The sequence below is a fragment of the Epinephelus moara genome, chromosome 2 (genome assembly GCF_006386435.1).
Source record: "Epinephelus moara isolate mb chromosome 2, YSFRI_EMoa_1.0, whole genome shotgun sequence".
NCBI classification, from domain to species: Eukaryota; Metazoa; Chordata; class Actinopteri; order Perciformes; family Serranidae; genus Epinephelus; species Epinephelus moara.
The window spans coordinates 3,178,243-3,189,905 of NC_065507.1; the positions used below are offsets into that span (position 1 = coordinate 3,178,243).

The window sequence follows — 11,663 nt, forward strand, 5'->3', positions numbered from 1 at the left end:
TGCCCGTTCACTTACATTTTAACAGGTCTGACGCTACTATGCGCCCTGGCTGTATCTAGGCTAACAGCTAACATGCTAACTATTATTTTTATGTCACTAGTCACTTGAAACAAATTTAGGATGATAGGAGACAGGTTGAAATAAACCGAAATTTCCCTTTAAGCTTCCATGTTTGACTCCAGCCATTCTCCACTGTCTGTGGGTTATGTACCCCAAACAACCCCACTTCAAAAAATCCAAACTATCCTTTTGAATTGGTGCCAAATTTTGGTACCTGAGAGCACATCTGGGTGAGAACGCCAGGTTCAGACAGGAGACAAAAGCACTGTGAAGGTGGGAAGCGCCACGGAGCTTCATTGGCTTCCCGGCAAACAAAAACTGCAGCGATAGTTTTTGCTGTTTCTTTTCCATTTTATTTTTGAAACGACCTAGTATCACTGTGTGTGTAACTGTGTCTTAAATTATTCCACATTTTGTCAGTTGTGTCTGAACAGAGCGAGACAGAGACGAGCAGACACAAACACAAGCAGACAGAGACAGATAAACTAAATGTGATTAGAAAAGAGCAGAGAAGCAGCAGAGCTTGTTGACCTGCATGAGTTGCTACAGAGAACAGGATCGTGACATGAGCAGTAGTGAGCAACGCAAAGCACTGCGAGACATCAGGACACAGCAGCTACGGTAGAGACTGGGTACTATGAGACGACGTGGTCGAGTTCAGATCTTATCCAGCTTAATAACACAGTGGAATGTTGAAGGTTTGCTGCATTATCAACTGTCGTAACCGCTCTCCACCCGACTGGTAAACATATGTGTTACGCAATGACCCAAACCAGCAAACTGGAGCTGAGAGTTTCCTGTAATGACATCACTGACCACCTACTTGCTGTTGGTTATACTGTCTGTCACCTCCACTAAATATCACAATATAAAATATGTGTGTTCTGCTTACAAAGTACAAGCACAGAGAGACAGCAAGTATGATCTCGAGCACACGGCTGATATCCTACATGGTTTGTTCACATGACGTTATAGAGGGACAGAGAGACGCTTGCTTGCTGTTAGGACACAGTGTTAGGTCGACTTTATTAGACATTATGATGGGAGAGATTTAAATACATTGGACTTCAACAGATTTTCTGGGTCAAAAGCCAAAAACGGAAATAGTTGAAGCTGGATTATTGCACATCTGAAAGTTGTTCAACTATTTGTCACCTATATGACCAACCTGCCCGAACTCTGTGATATTTTCTGACAAGCTTATCCGAGCTGAAACATCACTAGTTCGTACAGATCGGGGGATGGTGGCGCACGGACATGCAGCGGCTCAGCGCTCTGTACTCTTTAATTAGTTTACTCACAGTTTACTTCTTACTGAGTGCCACGTATGCACTGGCATGTTAGATACAGTCGGCATGAACTGCTTGTTATCGGTTTGCTGCCCAGAAACTGTATTTTCAACCAGGAAGACCCCAGACACGACATCCTGTCGGGGCTCATCAGACCACCGGGATCTCCGTGGATTAATGTCCCAGCTGGAAAGCGACGGAGGCGGCGCAGAGAGAGGAAGCAGAAGTGAGGCTGCTGTGCCGGGATACGAACCAGGCTATGCAGGGACCCGCACAAGCCTCCGCTCCCGAGCCTCTTTGTCACAAATGCAAGATCACTTTCCAACAAGATCGAGGAGCTGGAGCTCACCATATCCACGCAGAAAATCATTCAGGACTGCTGTGTTATGGTTATCACGGAGACATGGCTCAACCCAACTATCCCGGCAGAGGCTGTTGCGCTAGCGGGCCGCTCAGCACACCGAGCCCCCGGATCACATCACAACAAAATGTGCAATAATTTGTTCATGTGCAATAATTTTATGAGCCTTTTATTTTATCTCTTTTAAGTGCATACGTTGGCATGATGAGTGTATGGTCTGTCTACTGTGTAGATGAGAGTATGAGTGATGGATGAATGCATTTATTTACTTACTCTTACTTTCCATTTATTTTTATTGAGTCCGGTCTTGAATGCAACTGAATTTCATTGTATGTTCTGTACAATGACAAAGTAATCTAATTTCATTTATTTTTGCAGTCACGCTTCTCTGCTCTCTTGTTCAGCTTCTGTCTCAAGGAATGTCGAACTTGCTCTTGGACCAGTCCATCCTTGTTTTTTGACTCCGTTAAAAAAAGCAGATCCGAAAGTACGGATGCTACTACCCAGAATGCAATACCCCATGACGTCATTGCCTATTCTCTACAAAGAGAGAATGCGAGAGCGCAACTACGTCACTGAAGCTTGCATTACAGAGAGATTAGAGAACTTAGAAAGGGTACAGTTGGGTACTGGTACCAGTATCCGTTCAAATGTGAACAGTATCCGACCCTAGTGTCCATCACCTGTACACATTTACCTTTTGTTTTTACCCTAACCCTAAAAGACAATACCTCCAGAGAAGAAAAATCTTGTCAGGTAATAAATCACAGTGTACAAGACACAGTACACTATCACTGCCCTCTGCGGCTCTGGTGTAACAACAGCATGACGTACCAGGAGATGTGAGCGTCTTAACTCACCATACATTCTCCATGTTTATGTAAAAACAGCTCCAGAGCAGCAGAACCTCAGAGACAGTACAGACGCACTCATCAATAACCATCTGTCATCTTTATGTCTCTTTACTGCAACATTAAACTCTCTGAGCTTATCTGGATATCAGTAATGTTCAGTGTTCCCTCCTGACTTCCTTCATCATATGCAGTAGTGATGAATCGATGTAGAAATGACTGTCTGTGAGGAAACAGCAGAAAGAAGACTCAAACAAGCCGGCCGAGTGTTGGCGGTGTTATTGTGCCCTCTTGTTCTCGAAGCCTCTCTGTCGTTTCCATGTCAGCCATCCCCAGATGGATCAGTATCAGGTCACAGACTAATTTGAGAAGGTTTTGTTCTCAGATCTATATGCACCTGTGGATTGATAGAATTTAGCACAGTGGTTCTGTCAGTTCTGGAAACAGCTACGGTGAGTGCAAACTATAATCTGTACTGAGCGTAGATGGTTCATACTTGACTTTGGAAATAAATAATCTGAACTGAAAGTTAACGTACTACCTTTCTGCAGCTTTCAATCAGACCTCATGGGCTTCATTTTGTCAGACTATAAACTGAAAGTCTTTCTCACACCGTGTTTACAGTTTTGATGATGTTCTCATCACTTAAACAGACACTGGTGACGCTGTATTAAAAATGTTTTTCTGCTGTACAACAATATTCTGTTGTGAAACTGTTGTTGCATAAGATGATGCACAACTTTATAACTTCCTTAATCTGATTATCAGTAAGAACCCAGTATAGCTAACGCACTTCCTCTTCCCGCATCAGCAGAAACATCTGACAGTGTAAACATGTTTTTATCCGAGCATGTTAACTGCTGACTGCTGTGTAAGATCTGCGTCACTTATTGCAGCATTTTGTATTTCCATTTTTACGTCGCCTGTATGTTGTCGAATGTTGTTTTTTATGGGACGTGCTTTGGTAAAACCAAAAGACATTTCTACATTGTAAACAAAAGTTTTAATATTTGTATATAATCTATTTCCTTATATAGAGAAATGGGGGTGTGACAGTTTGCTGATTGCAGATAGCGGGAACGTGCCAATGTACGCAGGGTTTATACGTCTGTGTTGAATTAATTCAGGACCATCGGCCTGGAAATGGAAACAAAGCTTTTATTTACTTTTAAGTCCTGTGTGTGATTTATTCTGAGTTCATGTGAGTAGCAAAAAAATGCTACACGCTAGGCTAATTCATACAATGTAAAATGCCATATGCTTGTGCTAATGATGTTAGCATGTTGTATTTATGGGGAGTCTTGTTTAGTATAGGACAATTAATTTATCTGTGAACAGTGTCAGTTGTAATGGAGCCAAATTTTGTAACATTACCTTTGTTAAATGCTGCTCCTGATATGAGTAGAGGAAAAGTCTGTTAGCCACTAGGCTAATTTATACAATGTAAAATGCCATAAGCTTGTGCTAATTGTGTTAGCATGTTGTATTTGTGAGGAAAAATAAAGTTATCTAGTATATGACAATGCATTTGTCGGTGAACAATGTCAGTTGCAATGAGGCCAAATTGTAACGCAACCTTTGTTAAATGTTGCTGTTGTTCCTGACCTCATATGAGTAGCGGGAGCGGCAGCAGTTGAGTCAGTAGGGACTCAGCTTGGGAACTGGAGGGTCACCGGCTCAAGTCCCTGTACGGGCCAATTATAGAGTGTGGACTGGCAGCTAGGGAGGTTCCAGTGAGCCTCCTGGGCACTGCCGAGGTGCCCTTGAACAAGGCACTGAATCCCAAACTGCTCGGGGTGCCTGTCCATGGGCAACCATGGGTTTAATGTGTGTTTTAGAGGTGTAACTGCAGAGCAACACAGACACACCACTGCACAAGTATTAACGTTAAAAGCGGCGTAGGCCACGTGTGTAAACTCTGCATAGACTCTGAGCTGACGCACGACTATAAATCTGCCTTTAAAATGATTGTGATTGACTAACAGACGCACGGTGCTAAGAACAAAACTGGGCGGTGAACACGTGCCATGCAGCCACCATTAATTTTGCATGCACAGAACATTTCTACACACATTAGTGAATGAGGCCTGTCGTCTCTGGTTCACAGTCTGCACACGCCTGTTCTCCCATCACGCTGCTCCATGTTGTGAGCAGTAAAGTGAACCACACTCAGCAGCGGTTGGCCTCTCAACACTGTGAGGTTAACCTCTGAGTCTTATTGGACCACATTAGTAATTGGAAATGAGGATTGCTCATTAGTTCTGACCACATTAGCCAGTGGGAATTATTAAGGCTGCTGTATATTCCTTCTACTTCATTAGCCCAGTGCTAAACACTGCCTGCCTGCTGTGGACACAGTAAATGGCACCATATGCAGCGTGCATCTGCATTAACAGATGACAACACGTTCACAGAGTGCACAGATTTTCTTTCTCAATCAAGTGTTACGAGTGTATAGAGGAGCAGATAGTGACAGATCCAGTCGTTTAAATAAGTGCCTGTTCAGTGTAGAACTGAAAACTATTCTGTGGAAAAACATCAATCTTCATCTGAAGCAGCGACGAGTGGAACGTTAAAGCATGTGAGCAGTATGCAAATAGCCACTTCATCACAGCAGCGAGACTCGAAGCACCATTAGATGTATTAACTTCGCATTGTGAACCATCTGATATCAATTATCACATCACACAAATCCTTCACAGCGACCTCTCCTTACAATCAACTGTGTCTGAAACACTGCGGCTCCAGGCTGCCGTCGTCAGCCCACGCCGACGCGCGAGGCGGAGGAAAAGCAAATCTGTCCGAGGCGGCCTGTGAAACAAGGGAGGAGATGAGATCCAAATCATATTCGCCATCTGCTCGGCTGTCTGTGTGTCTGCTGCCGAGCTGAAGCGTCTTCTACACAAACACTGGAGACTAACAATGACAAACATACAGCGCTTCACATTACCGCCGGCCAAATATTGATCTAATGGCTGTTACACTCAGCACATTATGCTGAGGTGGGAAACTGGCTGCTCGCTACACGGCTTAACTGTGCTGTTATACAATGTAGGCTTTTAAATATGTATGCAGGTGCACAGCAGGAAATGGCTACTGTCACTTGGTACATTTCCGTTGGTGTCTGGTGCAGTTTGAATAAAGACTTGTCGATGGGGAGGATATTATTTAACCACAGGAAACTACAGACGACACAAACACAGCACCGAGGAACCAGCGCCGATAACAGTGAATAAAAAAGCTCTGTCTTTTTGATTTCCTCTAAATCTCACAACCATTACCTCCAAGCTTATCTCACAGTGTGATTTTTCTCTTCTCCTCTATGAACTGTAGCTCAATAATCCTTTGTTGAAGCTTTGACAAGTAGAGAACGTCACACTGGACCGAGCTCCTTCAATCAGTAACAGTGAATGTTATTCAGCTCTTCTTAAAATCAGCACACACACACAGATACTCTAGATCTGCCCCATGAAATAGGAGATTTGCATCGTCAGTTGGACACCTGTCAGTCGACCCATAGCTTCAAGTTGAGACGTCGTTTTTTGGGGGGACTTCTTGGTCCCTAGATTTTGCTGCAGAGTGACGCTACTCGTTGGTACAGTCAGCTGCAGATGTGATGCAGCGGCACAGAGGCAGTGTCAATAACTGACTGTAAGCACAGGGGCAGGAAGTGTGGGGCTTTTATTCAGTGACTGTAACAAAACATTTGACAAAGTGCTGGAAGAACTGTGAGGACGGTTTTGCCAGCTAGCATCTAGCTAGCTACTTTAGCAGCTTTTAACTAGCGTGGCCGTTAGCTAGCTTAGCAGTTGAGTTTACGTCACTCAGCGAATCAAAAGCGCAGCACTGCAGGACTCATCCTTGGACATCGGAGGGTTTTTGGCATCAGCCTTTTGGATTTTTTTAAATGAAGGACCTGGTTAGGCAGCGACTTCTGGAATTACCGTGGTCAGGACGGTGCAGTGTCACTGAACTCTGAGCTCCATCATACATACTACATAGAGTTTCACAGACTGTAACAGTAACACATCTGTGGAGCCAACCGTTTTATTGTTCAGTGTGTTTATTCCTAACAGTTCGCTGATACACTAAATGACAAACGTATTTGGGTGTCTGGTTACTTTGTGGTGACTGTGATTATAGTTCACACAAGAGCAGGGAAGCACCTTGAATGTGTGTGTATGAGAAAGCTTGTAGGAGTGTCACATATTTTAAGTCTTGTTTATGCTACAACAGCTGCTACGCTCACTTGTTTGACTCCCTCTGAAAATTTTTGTGTGGGGACAAAACACATGACATGTCTTAGGTAATGAGATTTACAGGTGGTGGTAGGGGTCATTTTTCAGGCCGGCTGTTTCCCACTGCTTCCAGTCTTTATGCTACGCTAGGCTTACCATTAGGGATGAGCAAGTACACCATTATCTGTATCTGTGTCTGTGTGTTCAACCAACTAAAGTATCTGTATGTGATCAACAACAAACAAATCAGGCCCCTCATCTCGTCTGATGCTGCTAAATCTTATCTCCACTGCATGATTCTGTCTCATATTGAGTACTGTTTTGTGATATGGTCGTTTGCTGGAGTCACCACACTGAAACCAATTGAACAACTCTACAAAAAAGCCATCAAGGTATTCACCAAAAAAACATATTCCTCACATCACTGTCCAATTCTTGCAAGGTACAATTTATTGAGTTTTGAACATTTAAAAACTTTTAAATACAGCTGCCTCACCTATAAAACCCTCAACGGGCTGGCTCCTCCCCCGCTGGAGGTTTTTTTTAAACGGAGAGACAACACGCTCAGTACCAGATCTGCCTCCAGAGGGGACTGCGAGGTGCAGTTCAGACGAACCTTTATAGGCCAAAATTCCATTACTATAAAGGGCAGTGTAGGTTGGAACGGTCGCCCAACCACAATCAGAGACAGTCCCACTCTTGCTACTTTTAAAAAACAGCTTAAAGGATGGCTATTGACTCATCAAATCTGCACCCATGAATGACTCATTGATCAGCCCTCTCATACAGTTGTCTACTGTAGCCCCTTGTTGAATCTACTGTATAACTGCTGCTAATATTGTTGTGCACTTTATATGTTGTTGATTTAACTGTTATTTATGGTATGTCTGTCTGTCTTTTAAATGTGAGGAGTACGGATGGAAATTAGCTTCTAGCTAAATCCGGCATATTTACATGACGTCATGTATTTGTACCGATTGTTCATTAATATGCACGGTCCTCTTCAAATAAACAAATAAAGTAAAGTGTACACAAAATGGGCGGAGTTTATGCCATAAGTGGGTGGAGTTTAAATTGGAAGTTGTTATTTTAAGATTGAAATTTATGTGGATTGATCAGAGGTTGCAATATTTATTACCTATGAGAAACGTATTTACAGAACAGCCTCAGACTGAAGCTTCAGATCATTTGTTATCGTAATAGATTAAACACAGGCACCCAAATGAGGATTTTCCAGATAATGAAACTCGCATGATACTCGTACTCATAAAAAGTACCAGATACTCGTTTCATCAAAGTATTCGGCTCAACCTTACAAACCATGCCCAAACTTTAGCTACGTCATTAACCAACAGGCACAGCATGGTAACGATATTAAATAAGCTCCACATGGCAGGTTCTGACTGAGGTCAAAGATGACACGGTGGTAAAACACCTCGCCCTGTCAAGTTTACTCAAACTAACCAAACATGTTTAACGGCTGAGCGTTCAGCTGCCCCTCCCCCGCCTCTCTTACCCGTGTGGTGGTGGCGAACAGGTACTTGTCTCGGAGCTGGAAGCTGTCCACCTGCTCCAGGATCACTCTGCGGTTCTGCTCGCTCTGGAAGAAGTCGGTGCTGCTGAGGATGGTGGAGACGCCCTGGGGCTCGTGTCTCTGGACCAGCACTGTGGTGGGTGGGTCGTAGGGCTCCACGCCCCTGTGATGGGGGACAAGAAGGAGGGAGGGAAGGAGCGGGGATGGCAGAGGGTGGATTGGAGGGAAGGAGGTACAGAAGGGAAGAGGAAGGATGAAGAATGGAGAACCATTATGTTAGCCAGTTTGTCCTGAAATAACATAAACACAGTCTTTATGGACGCCAAAGCAAAACGAAATAAATCCAATAAATCCTGTCACATCTCTGTTTTTATGGAGCTGCATTTTATATTTGTCCTCACCAGTGTTTCTCTGTGGCTGTCGAAATTCAAGTATTTCTGTCCTCTGTCTTTGGGCGATAATTCAATACAGTCATTTATCGACTTTCGGAGAAGTCCTACTGCGATGAGACGACCACATCATGCTGTTCTTTAAACCAAAATTCAGTTTTTTAAGACAACCAATTAAATATGCAATTGATCGTGATTAACTATTGAAATTCAGCGTTTAATCAAGTTTTTAAAAATGAATTGTGAAACAGCTCTACTAAAAGCAATGCTGTTTCTTAGGGTGTCATGTCAACAGGTATTAGACAGTTAAATTTAATGCTTTTGAAGACCCATTCAAGACACCTTTTAACCAGATTTTTTGGATGAATCATGTTTTAAGCATCACAGGTAAGTAGTACATATGTGGTCTTGTGCAGAGGTAAGTGTTCTGTAGGAATATGGTTATCAGAATGAGTAAGTCGATCTACATTTTGCCGACAGGTAAGTGCGAGTATGAAGTAAAATGACTGTTACAGTTTTTTTTAAAGATTTGTAACATTAGAAATGTGAACTTTCACGAAGAAAGGCTTCACTCAATTTCAAAAAAAGAAATTAAAAAAAGGATGAATGAAATAAGATAAAATGTGTGTGGTAGTTAAGACTATTTATTGACTTGTTGTAACATTGAATTTAAGACATTTTAAGACTCTTTAAGGACCCGTACACATCCCGTTTATTTGCTTTTTATGCACGACAATATCAATTCATCATCAGTATCGGCCGATATCAGCTTTAAAATGAACTGTTAGAATTGGCCAACCTGCTTTTTCTTATTTTGCACAGTGAATGAATATTACATACATGGCAAAGTATGTCATGTCTTCATCTGCTGGTGGGCCGTTATGATAAGAGTATGCATGTATAATACGATGTTAATTCCACTGCAGAAGAGACTTGATGATCACTAAAATCAGGTGGGGAAAAAATGGATATATCGATATCCGTATCTGTCAAATGAGCTGTTAAATATCGGCACACCCGACGTTAGTAAAACATCTAATATTGTGCATGAGTGCTTTTTAATTCTGGGTCAGTTGTTGATTTAGTAAAGATGGGGCTGTGTCTCAACTGCAATGACAAAGCATTTTTAATTCTACTGCTAACCTCTCCCTCACGCTCCCACCAACACCGTCTTGTGTGTTTCTAATGCAGCACCATTGTCTAAACGCCCGTTAAGGGTCAGAAATGTCCCCTGGGTCCTTTTATGCCATTCTGCTCCTTTAATCCATCTATGCCAAAGTGGTTCGACCCAGCCTTCTGATGGAGTGACTGACTGGCCAACACAGCCATCCTCGGGGCTCTGCGCTCCTCGTAGCAGAGTTAAAATGTCCCAGCTGTCTCGTTTCAAAGTCAAAAACATTTAATGTTATTGATATTTCCTGAGGGGCCAAACAGTGGTTAGCACTGTCAACTCAAAGCAGGGTTTGAATCACATCCCTGTTCCTTCTGCGAGGAGTTTGCATGTCCCCTCTGTGGTTAAGTTTGCTCAGAGTATTGTGTTATGTCCTCACACTACCCAGACATGAAGAGAATTATTTTTGTTTGCAATGCAGTGGTATCCTGCAAATCCTCCATGTGTTTTCCTTTAAGACATCAGTCCAGCATGGAGAACTTTACTCAACATTTTCAGAGGTGTCACTCCAAAAAAAAGGGCTAAATTCACCACCTCAAATGACTGCATTATTCTGTCTGTCACTGTTTCTGAGGCTTTTCATTCTGACAAAGAATCCTTGTCATTTTCTGCTATAAACAATGGCAAAATTTCAAGGTAGTAAATGTCAGCACAAACCACAGCATGTTCAAAACAAAAATATCCGTCTGTGTGTCAACCCTGAAAAACAGCATGATCAGACTATTTGTGGCCACGAGTGTGCAGCAGGGGTGTTCCAAAACCGTGGCCCGCAGAGTCGGCCAGAATGAATGAAGGAGGTTCACTGGGTCTTATCGTCTGCCTTCCAAATCAGAGTGTTTTCCTCCAGAGTCTCGAGAGCCGAACAGAGAGCGCAGTGTCTCGGCTCGGCCCTGCCTCTGTGGCATTCTTTCAAAGGTCCCTGTTCAACTGATGGACACTGTCTGGGCTGAGAGTGTGGAGGGCTATTCACAGTCTGTCTCTGTCCCTTCCTTTGAATCCATCTCTGCCCCTTCCAAACACTTCCTTAACACCCGCCCTCCCCCGCTCTGGCAGTTTCTTGTTTTCTGCCAGTTCTGTTTGTCATTGGATTTGAGATTCCCTGAAATGTTTCTGAAGGAAAAAGCCACCCTTCCTAGATTAAACTGTCCACAGCCAAGTTTCCAATAAGTGTGACGATATTCAGGCCAAATATTCCACGACTCCTCACACACAGAGAAACAAGTCGTCATAACTGAGCTCAACACTTCCAAATTAAAAACTTAGATTTATCGATAAATAACTATTTAATCAATAAGGCCGTCACTGTTGGGGCACCTGGTGACTTAGTGGGTAGAGCAGGCGTCTCATATATGAAGGCACTCTCCTTGCCCCTGCAGCTGTTTGCTTTATGTCATCGTCACAAGGTAACATCACAAGGTAACATCACAAGGTAGCCTCACAAGGTAGCCTCACAAGGTAACGTCACAAGGTAGCGTCACAAGGTAGCGTCACAAGGTAGCCTCACAAGGTAACATCACAAGGTAGCGTCACAAGGTAGTGTCACAAGGTAGCGTCACAAGGTAGCCTCACAAGGTAACATCACAAGGTAGCGTCACAAGGTAGCCTCACAAGGTAACATCACAAGGTAGCGTCACAAGGTAGCGTCACAAGGTAGCGTCACAAGGTAACATCACAAGGTAACATCACAAGGTAGCCTCACAAGGTAGCCTCACAAGGTAGCGTCACAAGGTAGCGTCACAAGGTAGCGTCACAAGGTAGCGTCACAAGGTA

At 43.2% G+C, this 11,663-nt stretch overlaps 1 protein-coding gene across 1 annotated transcript in view; it reads right to left on the reverse strand.

Annotated features, from left to right (window-relative positions):
- sorl1 (sortilin-related receptor, L(DLR class) A repeats containing) overlaps positions 1 to 11,663 on the reverse strand; it is a 117,204-nt gene that overhangs the window by 53,501 nt on the left and 52,040 nt on the right. Inside the window, exon 6 of the mRNA XM_050065187.1 lies at positions 8,316 to 8,496. Within this exon, the coding sequence (XP_049921144.1) occupies positions 8,316 to 8,496 (181 nt within the window). The remainder of the gene's footprint in view (positions 1 to 8,315; positions 8,497 to 11,663) is intronic.